The sequence below is a fragment of the Typopeltis vanoorti genome, chromosome 2 (genome assembly GCF_054136105.1).
Source record: "Typopeltis vanoorti isolate ZY-2024b chromosome 2, IOZ_Tvanoo_1.0, whole genome shotgun sequence".
NCBI classification, from domain to species: domain Eukaryota; kingdom Metazoa; phylum Arthropoda; class Arachnida; order Uropygi; family Thelyphonidae; genus Typopeltis; species Typopeltis vanoorti.
The window spans coordinates 184,809,748-184,830,805 of NC_143550.1; the positions used below are offsets into that span (position 1 = coordinate 184,809,748).

The window sequence follows — 21,058 nt, forward strand, 5'->3', positions numbered from 1 at the left end:
GCTTGTTTCATTTAGCAATTTTTTGAAATAATTACTCCATACTTCAAGGATATCTTTTTCTCCTGTTTTCATGTCACTTTTATCATCTCTAATTCCTTTTACAGCACTCTTTCCTCCATTTCTGAGTTTCTTCAACAACCTCCAGAATATTTTGCCACCTTCTTGATATTTATTTTCTATTTTCCTGTGAAAGTCCTCCCATGACTTGTTTAGCTTGTTTTACCCAGTGTTTAGCTTTCTTACATTTGATTTGTAAGTTAGTACTTAGAATTGAAGGAAACACAGGAAGATGGTTTGATGTAAAATCAGGGTAAGACAAGGATGCAGATATCTCCACTCTTATTCATCATCTATGCGCATCACATTATGAAAGAAAGTGCATTTAGTCTGATATTAGAATTGGAGATGTCAAACGTAGTTCTTTGCTTTATGCAGATGATGATGTACTCCTGAATACATCTAATGCAAATCCACAGGATTCTCTATCTAAATTGAATAACAGCTGTAACAAATTGTGACATAAAAATCAGCAATAAAAAGACCAAAACTATGAAAATAGGTAGAACCACTGAACACATCAACTTCATTCTTAATTGAGAGCTTATAGAATTAATAAAACATTTAAACTATTTAGCGCAGTTTTTCGTGAAGATGGCAAGTGGCAAGTTAAATCTGGGAATACAGAATAAGATAACAGAATAAGCAATGTAGGGAGCCAGCTGAATAAATTTATATGGAATAAGAGAGATAAATATGGGGAGAACGAGATAAAAGACAAGTGGAAGTTGCAGAAATGAAGTTCCTAAGAACTTCATTTCTGCAGGTCATAAAAGATTAGACAAGATAAGAAATAAGAAAACAGTTACCCGTAATTAACATAACAGAAGACACCACAAACTGTAGAAAGAACTGGAAAAACCATGTAGAAAGAATGAATGAGGACAGATGGCCAAATATTGCCTGGAAATATAAACCAAAAGGGACACCTATCAGAGGAAAGACCCAAGAGGAGATCGGCAAAAGACTTTTGAAACCCTTGAAAACATTACAGGCAAACAATTGCCTAATATGCGAAGCCAAGAAGAAGAAGATAAGAGAGAAATTTGCCAAAACATCAAACTAGCAGTATATAAGACAGTGTTTAAATCAGTTTTAAGTTATTGACATGAGAGTTGAGTTAGAAATAAAGCACTTGATCAAAGACTAGAAACCATAGGTATGAGGGTTCTGAGAAAAATTAAAGTATTGAAAGATGGCATCAGCAGGGCCAAATCAACACCTTCTTGGGCCCCAGCAGGAAGAGAAATGTGAGGTCCCCTATCACATTTCCTAATGTTCAGTAATAATAATAAGATACTCATTGATTTTGAAGTCCCAAGTAATTCCATTGGTGGATATGAAGGCGATATTCAAAACAAAAATAAAACAACAATTCACTCTTTCCCACCCAAAATGTAGAAAAGTGACTTTTCTACATTTTGATGTGGCAAAATCATGTATTAGGTCATCAAAGTTAATATTTTGTAAAATCTCATGTTCAATGCTCATTAAATTTAGGTGGTTTAATCGGGACTGTGCCAAGCTGTTTCTTAATTCATTCTTTACTAATTTCATTTTAGTTCACAATAAGAGAATGGGGGGGGGGGGCCTAAAGAGCGATGCTCCGACGGCACCGTTACCTTAAAATGGCACTGGGCATCAATGGCAGAATCATTAAAAATGAAGATATACGAGGAAGGAACTTGAAATTGTTAGCGATCAAGAATGAGCTAATCCAAGGCAATATGGCCACTTAATAGAATGAGGAAAGGTTAGCAAACAAGGTGTTTGATGTCAGGAAGGCAGGAAAGAAACCCATAGTAACACCAAAGTCTATGTGGATTGATTTGGTCAGAATTACCTTAGAAGCACAATATTTTAGATATGACAATATTGGAGTGCTGACATGTAATAGACTAATTTGGAGAAGATTAATAATAATGCAGACTTAATCATGCAGTGCTGTCATAGTAGCCTGAACAACCTTCAAGGGTACATATCAGGAAATTGATGATGATAACAAATAGTTGAGAAATCTTGGGAATATAACAAGGATCAGATTTAAGTTTTATAGATCTGGAAAGGCATATGACAAGCTGCCAAGAGGAAAGCTCTTCAAAATGCTACAGTCATATGGTGTGTCACATTTTGTCTCTATTTGAGCTTTCAGTTTGCAGTTGGAATTTAAGGAGGTACAGAAAGATGGTTTGATATTAAATCAAGTGTGTGACAAGGGTGCACCTTATCTTTACTCTTATTCATCAAGTTGTATTAAACCCTGATGTCAAAATTGGTGATATTAATCTCAGCTCTTTATTTATACATGTCATGTCATACTTCTAAATAAATCCAGCACTAGTTTGCAAGATTCCCTGACTAAACTGAATAACAGTTTAACAAATTTGGTATGGAAATCAGCAATAAAAAGACAAAGAAAACATCAGCTGCATCCTGAATGGAGTCTATCATCATCATCATTTATTTATAATTTTACGATTATAAATAGGGAAACCAATCAAAACAAATAAGTAGTCTGTGTACAAGATAGGACTTGGAGATTCTTATGATGTGAAGGAAAACCAGGCTTCTCTGTCATATGTTAATTGACGGATCTTTGATTCCGAAATTTGGGGGGAAATGGGAAGAATATTGCTGATGTATTTCCAATATTGAGTTTGAGATCTGAATCTTTTCTTTTTCCATCTGTAGGGACATAGAGGACCAGAGCATCAAAAGGTGCAGAGGGTAGATGTCTGAATGGAGAATCTATAGACGTAAAACATTTTAACTATGTAGGCACAATTTTTATTGAAAATGGGGAAATTAAATATGGAAGTAGACCACATTATTAGTAAAGCTAATATAGTAGGAAGTTATCTGAATAAATTTGTATGGAGTAAGAGAGAAATTAGCCAGAACACTAAATTAGCAGTATACAAGACAGTGTTCAAACTAGTTTTAACTTATAGATCTGGGAGCTGAGTTAGAATATAAAGCATTTTATCAATGACTGGAGACCACAGATATGTGAGAAAGATTAGGGTAGTAAACAGATTGTATCAATTGCAATATCATATTAAAAATTGGGATATTGTAAAAGAGCTTGTCATCGCTAACATACAGGAATGTGTTAGCAGAGCTGATCTTGTGGTATGGTCACTTAATCAGAATGAGAGAGAGAGGAAATGTTTATTATTATTTTATTTTATTATAATAAACAATTTACAAAACAAAAGAAAAAAAATTCTTCTTTTGTAAATTGTTTGGAAATAAATCTAATTTGGAAACGTATCCTTAGAGACCAAATATGGAATGTTTTTCAAGCTACTTCAGGCCTCCAATATTTGTATTTCACTTGTATTACGATAGTAAATTCTCTCATTTAATTCTTTCATTAATGGTTTTAATAGGTCAGTTCTCTAAGCATTTCTTCATATGCAAGAATGTCAAGAATGACAATGTCAAGTTCTTTCCTCATATCCTCGTTTTTAATATGATATTGCCATTGATGCCATCTGTTCAGGCCTATAATCTTTCTCAGGACTCTCATATCTGAGGTCTCTAGTCTTTGGTCAAGTGTTTTATTTCTGACCCAGCTCTCAGATCAATAAGTTAAAACTGGTTTGAACACTGTCTTGTATACAGCTGATTTAGTTGCAAAGGAATTGTTTGTTTTTCCTATACACGTAAGAGAAATGCTCAGCAGAACATGGAATTATCTCTAATATTCAATCCTAATTCAAGCAACTTTTGATACTTAAAATTAGTCAGTCATGGTTAACTTTAAGGGACACGCAGGTTCTATATTTTTTATGAGAAGTGCATTGGTAAGTCGAAATCAGGCAAGTTTTTACAAACAAACAAAACAATTTATTCATACTAATTCATGGTTATTACAAAATAAAATAAATTGGATTCCACACATGACAAATTTATCTTGTTCCTTTCTATTCAGCTAAGTAACAATGCAATGCACATGTCTGGTTCTCAAATTAATTAAATGAGCACTTCTAGCCTATAGCTTAAAGACAAAGATAAATATTTACTCTCACATATACGTCAGACACGTGGCTAGTTTCACACACACTTCAACTTAATTTAACTCAGATTATTAACAGAATTATGCCTAACTAAGTTCACATTCAATCTCCCTTCCAACATTAATTCTTAACATTAACAAATGCTCATCACTCTGCAGATAACAATCTCACAGTAATTTAGAAGTATCGGCAAACAGACATATTCCACGGCAACGACGATACAGCATTCTTGGAGATCGCTTAAAGAACTTCGCGATGGGACTTCTCGAACAGGCCGACACCGCCGTTAAAATTCTCCTATTATTGTTGGACTGCTGCTGGCGGGAGTCATGATGGGAAAATCCCATTACTCGCTGACCTTTATGCCTGGCGATAGCCTCAGGTCTACATTTCTAATCCTGTCTGGGCTATCTGTTTGTTTGTGCAATATTGGGGTCAAACAATGTAGCAATTCATTCTAATATTTTACCATATTACATAAAACACTTATGAAAAAGTGTTCACCCTAGTTCAAAAACAAACCAGACTAAAAGTATACAATACATTAGCCCTCCCAGTCTTATTGTTTGTAAGTGAAATCTGGACAATAAAACAAAAAGACAAACAAAGATTAATAACAGCAGAAATGAAGTTTATGAGAAAAACTGTAAAGTGTACTCTATTTGATCACAAAAGAAACGAAGAAATTAAGAAAGAACTAAACCAAGAATCAGTAATAGAAAAAATTAAAAAATATAAACATAAATTGATGGAACGCGTTCAAAGAATGAAAATAGAAAGATTACGAAAACAAGCCTTAAAGTACAAGCCACTAAGAAAAAGAAAACCAGGACGTCCTCTTAAATGATGACTTCTAAGGCCAGAACAGGCCACACTAGGCCTAAATCTTTGATATGCATGATGATGATGATGACTTATGAAAAAGTGTTAATTAAACTACAAGTATATTGTATTGACTTTCTTTCTCAAGTAAAATTGATATTTAAGAATTTTGTACATAATTCTTTCTATACAAGATTTTACAATATCTAATCATGCTGAAGTGAATGACTTTACATTTACTGACATTCATTTTCCCATGCCCACAATTCCAGCCTATTCAAATCATTTTGCAAAGACTGCATATCAGCAACATTTCTGATTACCCTACCTATCTTTGCATCATCAGCAAATAGCTTTGTCGCTTTTCAAATCTTTCCAATATCATTAATGTACAGATTGAATAACAGTGGACCAAGCACTGATCCTTGTGGTAAACCACTTGTTACCTTAAACCATGCAGACTCAGATCCCCCGTATACCACTTTTTGATATCTGTCAGTCAGCCATCCTCTTATATTGCAACTTAAGTTCTGAGAAATCATTACTGCTAAGAAGTACGTTTAACAAATGCTGCTTTCAAATATGCTATTAAGAAAAAGCAGCAAACACACAAGAATGAAGTTCTGATGATTTACATGTATCTTTACCATATTTCTTAACATGAATAAAGCATTGGTATATAAATAACTAGTTGAGTGTAATATTTTTATTGGAGAATTTAATTGTGTGTCATTAATATGTTTACTATTGTATATTTTGGTTTGAATAAGGTATTTCAAATTTTGCACCATTAACAATAAATTAGTTAAAATATTTTTAATCATATGTTTGTATATAGGATGTAGATGACAGAAGATCATATGGAGGATCTAGAGGAAGAGATTCCTATAGTACTTCTCATGAGGAGGAAAGAGAGAGTTCCTATGATCGCAATGAAGAGAGGTATACAAGAGGTAAAAATAAACTTTTTTTTATGTTAATAATGCAACTAAATTAACAAGATTTAATGTTCAGTATCTACCTATCACTATTCTGATTAGAAAGATAAAGAATAACTTTATCTGTGTTTTATTATTATTAATATTTATTTTTGCATAATCTCAAATTGATTGTTGTATTCTTTTAAAAATTGAGGTGTAAGAGGAAGAATTCATAAAATGTTACCAGAATCACTTATGTTTAATTTAAATATCTTTATTTGTAAAATTTTCAGCTAAGCTTCAATTCTATTAATACAATTATAGAAAAACACAAAAAAAAAAAAAAAAAAAAAAGCAGCACAATTCAGTTGAAAGCAGGTGATATTATGTGCACTCTTGGCTGCAGGAGAATAGCTCCATCTGCACTAATAGATATTCAAAAATAAATTACAATAAAAGAATTTAGTTAATAACTTATTCTTAAATGTAAACAACAAAATTAATTACATATTAAAGAACACATGAATGGTGAGTAATCCTGTGGTGACCTGAGTTAACGAATAGTCTCAATGTAGCCCATGCATGTTGTAAGAGGCAACTAAAATGGGCAACTTATAATATGTTGTAAGAGGCAACTTATACTCATTTGCCCCAGGGGTGTAGCTGGGCCACTCTGCCTCCAGGGACAAAAATTTGGAAGCTTGGTCCTCCAGGTTGGGGAATTGGCAATGGACTAACAACCCATTCCTGTAAAAAATATATCTTATTAAGAAAGCTAAACAATTGAAAGCTGGACTGACTTCAAGGAAATGACACATGGAAAGGAAAAGGTTAATGAATTTTGGAACATGGAATGTTAGAACAGTGTTACAGGTAGGGAAAATGCAAAGTATAGCAGAAGAGTTAAAGAAATATGAATTGAATGTTACAGGAGATAAGATGGAGAGGGAAATAAGAATAAATAAAAATGATTATATTATGTATTATAGTGGTGCTGAAGAACAAGGAAATTATGGAATAGGATTTATAATTAGAAAGAAGATAATAAATTCAATTTTAGGATTCATGCCAATAAATGAAAGAATTTGCAAGTTACAGGGAAAATTAAAGGGAAATTCCATAATATCACTTTTATTAACATATGTCCCAACTGAAAATGCTGATGAGAACGTGATAGATCGATTTTATGAAGATTTACAGGAAACACGTGAAAACATAAAAATGATGCCATGATGATATTAGGGGATTTTAATGCAAAAAAAAGGAAAAGAAGACATATTTAATGAAGTAATTGGAAAGTACAGTTTACATGAAGAAACCAGTGAAAACGAAAATAGACTTATACAGAGACTTATACAATTCAATAAGAAGATACATTTGGGGAGCTGGTTTATTCCAACGACCTAAGAATGTAATCAAATAGATCATCTCCTAATTTCGAAAAGATAGACAAGTTTAGTTTTACAAGCATATAGAGGAGCAAATTGTGAATCTGATCATATGTTAGTTAAAATTAAATTTATATATAGAATATCAAATGTAGACTAAAAGAAATCTGAAAAGATAGAGAAATGGAACACTGAATCATTAAATAGAGAAATAATTGATAAATATCAGAAGAAAATAAAAGATAATATTAAAACAATAGAAAAAGGAAAGAATATAGAAGAAAAATGGGATTTAATCTAACAAACAATCATAAATGCAGCTGAAGAAGAAATAGGATGGTATAAGAAAAATAGAAATGAATGGTTTGATGAAGAATGTAAGGAAATAATTATATTGAAAAACAAAGCAAAGAAAAAGTATTTACAAAGGAACACAAGAAATAATAGAGAAGAATATGAAGAGAAAAGAAAGCAGGCAAATAAAATTTGTAATAAAAAGAAAAAAAATGATGGAGAAAAAAGTAGAACAAATTGTGCAATATAATGAAAAAAGAGATAAACTAGATAGGATGTAAGGATAAAGAAGGAAAATTGGTAACTGAGAAAGAATTAGTTAAAGAGAGGTAGAAGGAATATTTTAAAGAATTATTTATGATGACAGGAAATGAGGGATATGAAGATATAGAAGAAAGAATTCAAGAACCAACTTATAAAGAAATAGTGGAAATAAAACAAATTAAAAGTTTTGAAGCACTGGGAGTAGTTGGGATAACAGGAGAACTTATAAAGAATGCATGTGAAATCCTATGGAAAGAAATTTATTATTTGATGTTAGATATATGCAAAGAAGACAAAATGCCAAATAATTGGAAAATTGGAATAATCCAACCAGTATATAAAAAAGGAGATAAGATGAAATATAGAGGAATTACATTATTGAATGTGATTTCTCTATAGTTCTGACATTTCATCTTATCAAGTATGGTATACAAACGATTAGAACCATATATAGAAACAATAATAAGAGAGTACCAGTGTGGTTTCAGAAATAAAAGATCCACAGTTGATAATATATTTATGCTGCGAAATATATATGAAAAATGCTTAGAATATGATATAGAACTTCATAATTTATATATATCGATTTCCAACAAGCATTTCATAAATTAAATAGACAAGAAATGATACATAGCCTGAAAAACTGGGAATACCAAGAAAACTAATTAGATTAATCAAAATTACATTAGAAGGATCCAAAGCAGTAGGTAAAATACAAGGGGAGCTAATGGATCCCTCTGAAATAAATTGTGGAGTAAGACAAGAGCAAGTTTATTTAATTTGTACTTGAAGCAATAATAAGAAAGTTAAATATGAGAGGATTTATTAATAATAAATTAATACAAATATGTGCATATGTAGACGATATAGCAATAATAAGTTGTAGGAGTAAAGATTTAGAAGAAAAATTTCAAGAACTTAATAGAAATGCTAAAGAAGTTGCATTACAAATTATTGAACAGAAAACTAAATATATTCCAAGTGGAAAGACAATAAATGAGAACATTACAAGATATAATATAGGTGAATGCAGTTTTGAAGTTGTAGATAGTTTTGAATATTTAGGTTCATTAATTAACAACAAACAGTAATATATCCGAAGAAATTAATAGTAGAATCATGGTTGGAAATAAGTGTTATTATACTTATAAAAAGTTAATGAATAATAAGATTCTTAATCGTAATTCTAAAATAAAACTTTGAAAAACAATTATAATACCTGCAACAACATATGGATGTGAAACGTGGCCATTAACACAAAAAGATATAGATAGATTGAGAATCTTTGAAAGGAAAATATTAAAGAAGATATATGGACCAATAAAAGAAGAAAATGGGATATGGAGAATTAGAACAAATAATGAACTTTAACAACTAACCAACAGTGAAGATATAGTAAAATAAGTCAAAGAATAGCATTGTTGGAGCATATAGAAAGAATGGAAAAAGATATAGGAGTTAAAAAATTTGAATGGAAACCATTAGGACAAAGGAAGAAAGCTAGACTAAGAAAAAGATGGATTGATGATGTACAGAAATATCTTACAACTCTAAAAGTTAAGAATTGGAAGATTATTGTACAGAAAAGAAAAGAATGGCTAAAAATTGTTTTGCAAGCTAAAACTCATAAAGATTTGTAAAGCTAGAAGAAGAAAGAATGGTGAGTAATAGTCAGTATAACTTCCCAAAATTGAGAAAGTTTTAGACAGTCGTTTATGTTCAGGTTTGTATTGTGAATGTGTACTTCGCAGCTTTCCTTGTGTTGTCTTTCCAAAGCAAATAAATTTTGTGTAACACTTTAGTTTTGTTCCACTGAATCCTGGGTTACGTTGGCAATGTGGCTTGCTAAACCAGATTTGTTGGGTTCTTTAAGTGAAATGTATTTCTGATGTTCTTCAAGATGAATTTATGCAGAACAACCAGTCTGTCCATAATAACATAAGCTGCAAGAACAGGAGATTCTGTAAATTCCAGGATAAAAAAAAGAGTAGGATATTTTTCTTTAGGTGAGATAATGAGGGTATTAAGTTTGCAAAATGAGTGGAAAGAGACTTGTAAGTTAATCTTGAAGTAGTCTACAGATTAACATATGTCACCTTTTCCAGCAACCATTTCATGTCCCCTCTCATACTGAACTTATCACTAGTTAAGTCATTAGTATCTGCTACAGTTACAATCCCATTTACTTTTCTTTTCTGTTTTTGAATTGTTTCATTATATTTTTAATTTTTTTCCTGGAAAACTCTTAGTTATAACCTGCTCATCAACAGCATGTTTTATGATAGACTCACCATACCAAATAACCTCCTTTTTGCAGATAACATTATTTATCCGATTTTCGTTACTTATTGACTTACATGATTCTGTGCTTTTGTTGTTTCTTATTTTGCTGTTTAATTTTCTTTTCCCCTCTGTGTTCAATTAAATGCCTCTTGACTATTGTAATTCCTGCATCATCTCTCTCTCTGATAATCTGCTTCACTTTTGCTATTCCTCCTCAATATCTTCAATAACTTCCTCAGCAGGGCATGCCTTCTTGTTCAAAACTTGATGCTCTAAAATTTAAAATCTTCTTTCTAGCATTTAATGGAAATTCTGCTTCCTTTATAAAAAAAAAATTGATTAGATTTTATGAATAAAATTTCATAATTATCCTTACAATCCACAGATCTTCTAGTAAGTTTTTATGTAGTGCCATCTTTACAAATATCCCTCTAATAGATATGATTGAATTACTTTATAATGGCATTCCTCCTGATAGTCAAATTTGACTTTGTCATTAGTTCAGGATACTTGAGCTGCTGGAACAAACTGTACAAACAGATTGAGGGAACAGTTATGGGGTCTACCCCTTTCCCCAACTCTAGCTAATTACTTTATAGAGCATTTTGAACAACATATTCTGGACATTTTTTCACCTAAAACAGTGTTTCTCAAACTTCAGACATCTGTGTACCCCTTCTCAAATTTTCATTATTACCAAGTACCCCCTTATCAAAATAATAATAATAAATAAATAAAATATATTTTGTTGTAAATGTCTATTTTATTTGAACTTAGATGTACATGTAAACAAAAAAATATGATTTTGAACCATACTTGGTGCTTTATATTGGTGATTCACCCACATGCAGCGAAATAGAACAAACTTTATAAAGATACTATAAATTTTTACTTACTTGAAATAATTTATCATCAACGAGAGGAGTGAAATTGCTTATGGTGAGATAAAATTTCAGCAAAATTTGGCTCTATAGTTGTTAATTTCAATCTCAGATGTGGTTCGACATCTATAATGCGATTCCTCTTCTTCGTCTTAATATTTACAAGGGCCGAAAATCCAACTTCGCACAGATATGAACTTGGAAATAGAAAAATGAACCTTAGAGCTTTATCTATTAATTCAGGAAATTCATTCTGTATTTGTAGCCAATATGATGATAACGTATTCTCGTTGTATTTATTTTTTAGGAAACTATCAGAAGCTAGTTCTAAAAGTTGTTGTTCTTCTATTGACGTTAGACCCTTTGGCATAGATTTGTTGATATTGAAAGGGTATCTTATCCACTCAGTATTAATGTACAATTCAGGGAAATACTTTTCTAGATTCATTTGTAAGCTTTGTAAATGCTGCATGATAGTACTTTTCATCATCGATTTGTTCATTTGAACTTGCAAGCGATTCATGAAGAGATGGAAACGTTTCAAATTCTCCATTACCAACCTCTTTTTGCCATAACTTCATTTTTGCCAACATGGCGTTCACTTTATCTTGGACATGAAATATATAAATTTCCTTGCCTTGTAAAGATAAATTAAGTCTATTTAATACAGTAAATATATCTGCCAGGTATGCTAATTGACTGAGCCATATCCAATTATGTAAATGCTTTTTCAATTCAAACTTTTCATCAAGAAAAACTTCTGAAGTTCAAATAAACGAATAAGGACTTTTCCACAAGAAAGCCAACGAACATCGGTATGGAAAAGGAGTTGTGTATAGTTGCTTCCCATTTCTTCGCAAAGTTTAGAGAAAAGTCTGGCATTTAGAGGACAGCCTTTATGTGATTTTTACCACTTCATCAAGAACTTTTCTTAGGTCTGTAGATATCATATGTGTAGCCAAAGTCTCCCTGTGTATGCATTAATGTGTCGACTTTGCATCTGGTGCAACAGCTTGAATCCTTGAAACAAGCCCTTTTTTAGATCCGACCATGGATTTCGCTCTGCCCATGTTTATTCCAACACAACTTTTCCAATCAAGCTTGTTTTCAAAGTTATTTATACTGTTGAATATTTCTTCTACTGTTGTATGTTCTGGCAAGGGTTGGCAATATAAAAGGTTGTCATGAATTTTTTGATTTTTTTCGTACCTAACAAACACTAGAAGAATTGCAAAATTTGTAATGTCGGTGAATTCATCTACCTGCAACACATAATAATGACTCTTGCATATATCGGATAACAATGTTTGTTTGTTTTATATTTTCAGCCATTTCAGTGATTCTTTGATGAACAGTACTATTTGAAAGGCAAATTCGATCAAAAGATCTTTTTGCATTATCTCCGATCATAATTTATGCTATTATTTTTGCTGCAGGCTTGACCAAAGTTTCACCAATTGTTTCTGCTGCACCACTTTTTGCTATTAATAGCAACACGATATGAAGCTTCCAAAGGCCTTCATATTTTCACCTCCTGACATGAACAACATCACTTATTGAGATTCTTTTAAATTTTTTAGTTTATTTTGAAAAAATTCGACAGGTTTGTCCTTGTATTCATTATGTTTAGATTCAAAATGGCGATTTAAATTAGATGTTTTCATGCTTTCATTTTTTAAAGTTTCACCGCAAATTACACATAACGGAATAGGTTCCTCTTTATTTCCCATCCATGAAAATCTACATTTCAAGTAATTTATATCGTACTTACGAAGTTTTCTCATCTTCTTCCTAGTTGGTTCTTTAGAGATGTCAGACGTTACAGATGTCACCCTTATTAATTACATTTGATCCAGATACAATATCAACGTTTTCTTGTTGCTGACAGCTGCTTATCTGTTATGTTCCTCTCTTTTGTGCATTTTAAAAATCCAGTCTTTAACCAGTGATCCATACTTAAGAATTTGAAAGCTAAAAAAATTACCTTATTTAATGAACTGTCCTTCAAGAAATGGGCAGTGAAAGAAGAGCTCGAAACAGACAGCAACGGTAGGCCAGTAGAGATAAAGCAGCTATGAAGACGTTCATATGATTGGTGCAGTATTAACAAAAGATCACGCTACTAAATGACAAAGACAAGCCGACAGTTGAGTTGAAATGCTAATTCTCTTCAACCGGGCTTATATAATATCTGAAACACATTCACTATATATATATATATATATATAGATTTATAGATTTCTCAGTTTTAACACGTTCACTCCAACAAAACCATATGTTGCTGATGCAACATATGGTTTTGCTTGAATCTATACAGCATTTTATGTGGGAGGGGACATGCGATTCATTAGTTAGTGCTGTTTTTATCCCAGTTGTCTCTAATTACACTGTTTGTTGAGAAACATATTACACAGCCTGCAGATGTCTCTGTACCTTATTCAGTGATGCAATAGGAATGTTTTACGATCTCGAACTTCACGGATACATTAAATTTTATTCCATACGTTAATGATGCATTGCCGAAAATTGCCACGGATCCCCTGAAGATCTTTCACGTATCCCCGGGGATACGCATACCATACTTTGAGAAACACTGACCTAAAACATCGGTTTGGCACAGGTGTGTTGATGATGTGTTTGCTTTGTGGAACTCCTCCTTATCTGATCTTCATGAATTTCTTGAAAAAATTAATTCAATAAACTCAAGGATTAAATTTACCCTGGAAGTAGAAGATAACAATTGTCTTTTTTTGTCAACCAGATGATAATCTACAGTTCTCAGTATATAGGAAACCAACCAATACTGGTAAATATGTTGGTTCTAACTTACATCGTCGCCCTTGTCAGAATATGGTGTAATCAAATCTTTAGTTGACAGAGCTCATAAACTATGTTCTACAGATTCTGTTCTAAATGAAGAGCTGTTTATTATCAGAACTACTCTTATTTCTAATTGTTATAATGCAAAAACTATTGAAAAAATAATCAGTAATTATGGCCGTTGTCCTAACTCGCTTGAAGAAGAAAATTTCAGAATTTGTATTTCATACGTTCAAGGACCTTCAGAAAAATACCACTACTTTGACAGCTTAACTTCTTACAGTCTCTTTCCATCTAGTTTGCCAACTTTAAAACTTTCATTATCTCACCAAAAAACAAATATTCTCCTCTTTTTTATCTTGGAATTTACAGAATCCCCTGCTCTTGCAGCTTATGTTATTATGGACAAACTGATTGTGTTATATTCAGGCAATGACAATCAAGGAAAAGAAGGAGTAGCCATAGTATTCAACACAAAATACGAGGCTAATCTTCTTGAATGGCAGTCAGTCTCAAGTAGAGTAATGTGGGCAAATATGAGAATGGGGAACTGGACAATGAGACTTATTTGTGCCTATGGTCCCACAGAAGGTTCTACTAAGGTAGAAGTGGAGGAATTTTTTGAGGCTTTAGAAAAAGCAACTGACACAATGAAAAATGAAAAGTTGGTCCTTGTTGGGGATCTAAATAGCAGAGTAGGAAATGATTTTGAGACATACAAAAATATTTTGGGAAAATTTGGAGAAAAGAGCAAAGCTAATAATAATGGCAAATATCTGTTGGATTTCTGCTCAGGACATGGACTGGTTATTACTAACACCATGTTCCAACATAAAAATGTGCACAAATTCACATGGAGAGAAGAGGCTAGGAATAAGAAAAGTCTCATTGACTATGTTATTGTTGATAGTGATGTTTTCTCCCTGGTGCAGGACACCAGAGTGTACAGAGGATTTGAAATTGGAAGTGATCACTATTTAGTCTTGAGCAGGATAAAATTGAATTTCATATTGAAAAGAATAACATGTAAGAAAGTTTTAAAGCGAATAAAAGTTGAGCAGCTCTCAGATGTGAGCTGTAGACTAAAATACACAAAGATTATTGAAGAAAAAATGAAAGAGTTTGAGAACAGGAATCAAACCTTGGAGATTCAGTGGCAAACTCTGAAGAAAACATTGATTGATTCTGCCAGAGAGGCATGTGGTGAGGTTGTTTGTAAGGATAAAAAAATCAGAACTCCCTGGTGGACACAGGAGGTTAAAGAGGCAGTGAAGGAAAAGAAGAAAGCATACCAAAAGTTCCTGTCAAATAAGTCAGCTTGTGCTCTTAGAGAATATAGAGACAAATGCAAGAATGCTAAACAGTGTGTAAAACTAGCTAAACAAAAGTCATGGGAGGACTTTGGCAAGAATATAGAAAATAAATATCAAGAAGGTGGCAAAATATTCTGGAGGTTGTTGAAGAAGCTTAAGAATGGAGGAAAGAGTGCTATAAAAGGAATTAGAGATGATAAAGGTGACATGAAAACGGGAGAAAAAGATATCCTTCAAGTATGGAGTAATTACTTTGAAAAACTGCTAAATGAAACAAGCAGTGATGACAGCACAGTGGTAAAAAACACTGACCAGGCATGCAGTCAGGAATATATATCCTTACTTGAAGTAGAAAAAGCCATCAAAGGCTTGAAATGTGGAAAGGCAGCAGGAGTAGATGATATTCGACCAGAAATGCTGAAGTATGGTGGTATAAGAGTCTTACAGTGGCTGCACTGCATAGTTCAGAAAGCCTGGACAGAGGGACGAATTCCCGATGATTGGAGTAGAGCTCTCATAGTACCCATATATAAAAAGGGAAATAAAACTGAATGTGAGAATTACAGAGGTATTTCCCTACTGAGTGTTCCTGGCAAGATCTATGCAAGTATACTTAAAAAACGGTTGAGAAGAATTGTGGAAGAAAAGCTTGGTGAAGAACAAGCTGGATTCAGGCCAAATAGAGGCTGTCAGGATCAGATCTTCACTTTACGACAAATAGTCGAGAAAGCATGGGAATATAACAAAGATCTGTATTTTTAAGTTTTGTCGATCTGGAAAATGCATATGACAAGGTGCCAAGAGAGAAGCTATTCAATACGCTGCAGTTATATGGTGTCAATGGGACATTATATCAAGCAATACTTAGTCTTTATTTGAGTTGTAAGTCAGCAGTTAGAATTGAAGGAAGTACAGGAAGATGGTTTAATGTTAAATCTGGTGTGAGACAACGATGTACATTATCCCCTCTGTTATTCATTATCTATATGGATCACATTATGAAGGAAAGTGGTATTAAACATGATATCAATATTGGAGATGTTAATGTCAGCTCTTTGCTTTATGCGGATGATGTTATACTTCTAAATAAATCCACTACAAGTCTGCAAGATTCTCTGACTAAATTGAATAGCTCTTGTAATAGATATGGTATGAAGGTCAGCAATAAAAAGACAAAGACAATGAAAATAGGCAGAATCATTGAAAATGTCAACTGTGTTGTGAATGGAGAACCTGTGGAACAAGTAAAACATTTCAGCTATTTAGGCACGATTTTTACTGAAGATGGTAAATTAAATATAGAAATAGACAACAGAATCAGCAAAGCTGGTATGGTGGGAAGTCAATTGAATAAATTTATATGGAATAAGAGAGAAATTAGTCGGAACACTAAATTAGCTGTATACAAAACAGTGTTCAAACCAGTTTTAACTTATGGATCTGAGAGCTGGGTCAGAAGTAAAACACTTGACCAAAAGACTAGAGACTTCAGATATGAGAGTCCTGAGAAAGATTATAGGCGTGAACAGATGGCATCAATGGCAGTATCATATTAAAAACGAGGATATTAGGAAAGAACTTGACATTGTCAGCATCCAGGAATGCGTTAGCAGAGCTAATGTCAGGTGGTATGGTCACTTAAACAGAATGGGCGAGGAAAGATTAGCAAAACAAGTGTTCTCTGCCAGGTTGGCAGGAAAACGACCGAGAGGAAGACCAAGATATAGGTGGATTGATACGGTACAAAGTGCTTTAGACGATAGAAATATAAGATCTGATAATATTGGAGTGTTGACAAGTAACAGACTGATTTGGAGGAAAATTGTGGATAGGAAATTAATAATGATGTATTTTTTTCATGTAATACTATCATATCCTGTACACTCCTTGAGGGTACATGGCAGGAATTTGATGATGATGATGATTGTTCTGCATAAATTCGTCTTGAAAAACACCAGTAGATAATGCTTTAACAAGCCAAGCATTATGTACTAAATACAGGATTCAGTGGAACAAAACCCAAGATTTACATATCATTGTATCATATAACTTTATATCACTGTAAATGTATTTTCTCTTCTTTATGATTTTCTTCATAATATTCTTTTCTCTAACTTCTTTATTGTAAGAATACAGTATATATAATATATATAGCATACAAAATATGTGTTAATTGACTGTTTGTTATCAGTAAAGTTTTTGGTTAACACTAGGCTGTTAGTGGTTAAGTTTATGGGAAGTCAAAAGTTATGCAGGTTTGCAGTTGGTATCCCTAACCCCCCCCCCCCCACATTGTTCAATGGTCAACTGCATCCAGCAGGATATCAAAGGTATTTAAAAAAAAACATAAAAAAATTTATATTCAAAAAAAGATAAGAATTAAACTTAACGTAAAGTTTTCAAAATTAAATAAATGCTATCATGCATTTGGCTTTAGGGAACAAATAAATATGTTTCTAATCTCTGCTAGAGACAAATTTTCTTCGAGCTCAGAGAGGTAAAAATCTAATACTGTATTAGTTAGAAAATTGGAATGAAAACATAATTATATTGTTGTCATATATCATAATTACCTTCCTTGTTAACTATATAAATTAATTCATTAATCAACAATACCAGTGTTCATTCATTCTGTCATTCAATTTATTAAATTTTGAGAGAGTACCCATCTTTGGGACAATGGGTACTCTCTTGCTGCCAGTCTAACCATCTGGTGGATCAAGAGAAAATACATGTGTCCCTCAACAGTTTTTTTGCATATGTATAGGTGAATGCATCACACATCATAATGGTTTTTCCATCATAAACAAATCTGTGTAGTTGGGGAAGGAAACAAATGTGTTTGTTTTAGGATATATTTGAAAACAGAAATTAAGGAGAATGGTATATTTGAATCACTAAAAGTTGTTAATGTATGAACCATCATTAATAAGCCATGTGAGAATGGGAATTAGGAGGAGAAAGAGGAGATGTGAATAGAAATACTTTCATTACTGGTAATTATTAATAATTAACATTAATGTATGAATCGTCATTAATGAGCCATGTGAGAATGGGAATTCGGAGAAGAAAGATGAGATGTGAATAGAAATACTTTCATTACTGGCAATTATTAATATTTAACATTAGTGATATTATCATGTGTGTCCTGTAAGTTACTGGGTGGAGCGATTAACATGTGTTCCTGAACTCTAGACATGATGGCATAATTAAAAAAAAAAGTGGCATTTAGTATACACTTTTTATATAGTAATATATGCATCGATTCTGATCATCATCGGAATTATCCATCCTTTCTTGAATTCTAGGTTCATTATCTTTTTTTTTCAGTGGCTCTTCTGCCTTATCAATATTAGACATCATGCATATGCTAGTGTTTTGTTGGAAATCATTGGATGCAGTCCATTTCTTTTATATAGAAGGATTCATTTTTATTCACAAATAGATGAATTTTTACTTTCTGCATCTGTTCTTTCCAAAGACTGGAATAAACCTATTCAGTCTTTGGAATGAAATACATATTATGAAATGCATTCTATTCTCAACAGACAATATATTACAGAAGCATGAAAAACATGTATTTTTTTGTATCATTAAATACAGAGACATTTCTAGTCCATGTACTATATTTAGCAACAATTAGTGTTGAATCACACTTTATGACACCCATCATCATCAAATTCCTGACGTGTACAGGATATGATAGTACTTCATGAAAAATTTACCTCATTATTAACTTCCTATCTACAATTTTCCTCCAAATCAGCCTGTTACTTGTCAATCAAGACTACAACATCATTACCAGATCTTATATTTCTATCGTCTAAGGCACTTTGTAACGTATCAATCCACCTATATCTTGGTCTTCCTCTGGGTTGTTTACCCGCCATCCTGGCAGAGAACACTTGTTTTGCCAACCTTTCCTCGCCCATTCTGTTTAAGTGACCATACCACCTGAGATTAGCTCTATTAACTCATTCCTGGATGCTGATGCTGACAATGTGAAGTTCTTTCCTAATATCCTCGTTTTTAATATGATATTGCCATTGATGCCATCTGTTCATGCCTCTAATCTTTCTCAGGATTCTCATATCTGCGGTCTCTAGTATTTGGTCAAGTGTTTTACTTCTGACCCAGCTCTCAGATCCGTAAGTTAAAACTGGTTGGAACACTGTCTTGTATACAGCTAATTTAGTGTTCCGACTAATTTCTCTCTTATTCCATATGAATTTATTCAATTAACTTCTTACCATACCAGCTTTGTTGATTCTGTTTACTATTTCCATATTTGATTTAATCTTAACTAAAAATCGTGCCTAGGTAGCTGAAATGTTTTATTTGTTGCACAGGTTCTCCGTTCAAAACACAGTTGACATTTTCAATGATTCTGCCTATTTTCATTGTCTTTGTCTTTTTATTGCTGACCTTCATATCATATCTATTACAACAGTTATTCAATTTAGTCATGGAATCTTGATAACTTGTAGCAGATTTATTTAGAAGTATGACATCATCCGCATAAAGCAAAGAGCTGGCATTAACATCTCCAATTCTGATATCATGTTTAATACCACTTTCCTTCATAATGTGATCCATATAGATAATGAATAACAGAGGGGATAATGTACATCCTTGTCTCACACCACATTTATCATTAATCCATCTTCCTCTACTTCCTTCAATCCTAACTGCTGACTTACAACTCAAATAAAGTATTGCTTGATATAATGCCCCACTGACACCATATAACTGTAGTGTATTGAATAGCTTCTCTCTTGGCACCTTGTCATATGCCTTTTACAGATCAACAAAACTTAAATACAGATGTTTGTTATATTCCCATGCTTTCTCAACTAACTGTCGTGAAGTGAAGATCAGATCCTGACAGCCTCCATTTGGTCTGAATCCAGCTTGTTATTCACCAAGCATTTCTTCAATTCTTCGCAACCGTTTTTCAAGTATACTGGCATAAATCTTGCCTGGAACACTCAGTAGGGAAATACTTTTGTAATTCTTACATTCAGTTTTATTTCCCTTTTTATATATGGGTACTATTAGAGCCCTACTCCAATCATCAGGAATTCATACCTCTGTCCAGGCCTTCTGAACTATGCAGTGCAGCCACTGTAAGACTTTTATACCACCATACTTCAGCATTTCTGGTTGAATATCATCTACTCCTGCTGCCTTTCCACATTTCAAGCCTTTGATGGCTTTTTCTACTTCAAGTAGAAAAAGCCATCATTTCCTCTGTATCGAGCCTTGATAAGATCCCATCTTGACTTCTGTGCCCAGTTATGGGCACAGAAGTCAAGATGAGCACAGAAGCTGGGCAAGAGCGTGGTTGACAAGGGTGTTAGAGCTAGGTTTTTTACTAGGAGAGTGGTGAATGAGTGGAATAAGCTTCCAGAGTCTGTTGTGGGTGCTATGACCGTGAATGCGTTCAAGGCAAGGTATGATAGATACTGTGTGAATGTTGAATAATTGTTCTTGACATGATGTTAGGGCCTCCTTCGATGAGTGTCGACTCCTTGTAGTTTCCCGGAACAATAATAATAAAAAGTATGGATATGTATTCCTGACTCTATGCTTGTTGAGTGTCTTTTACCACTGTGCTATCACTGCTTGTTTCATTTAACAATTTTTCGAATTAATTACTCCATACTTCAAGGATATCCTTTTCTCCCATTTTCGTCACCTTTATCATCTCCAACTGCTTTTACAGCACTCTTTCCTCCATTTCTAAGCTTCTTCAACAACCTCCAGAATAAACAAAAGTCATGGGAGGACTTTTGTTTAGCTAGTTTTGCACAGTATTTAGCTTTCTTACATTTGTGTCTGTATTCTCTAAGATCACAAGCTGACTTATTTGCCAGGAACTTTTGATATGCTTCCTTCTTTTCCTTCACTGCCTCTAACTTCCTGTGTCCACCATGGAGTTCTGATTTTTCTATCCTTGCAGACAACCTCACCACATCCCTCTCTGGCTATATC

The 21,058-nt window shown here is 33.1% G+C and overlaps 1 protein-coding gene across 1 annotated transcript in view; it reads left to right on the forward strand.

Annotated features, from left to right (window-relative positions):
* The window catches only part of LOC150109732 (eukaryotic translation initiation factor 4B-like), a 221,831-nt gene that overhangs the window by 181,055 nt on the left and 19,718 nt on the right, over nucleotides 1–21,058 (forward strand). The window contains exon 12 of the mRNA XM_090409900.1: nucleotides 5,740–5,854. Coding sequence (XP_090266026.1) covers nucleotides 5,740–5,854 — 115 coding nt within the window. The remainder of the gene's footprint in view (nucleotides 1–5,739; nucleotides 5,855–21,058) is intronic.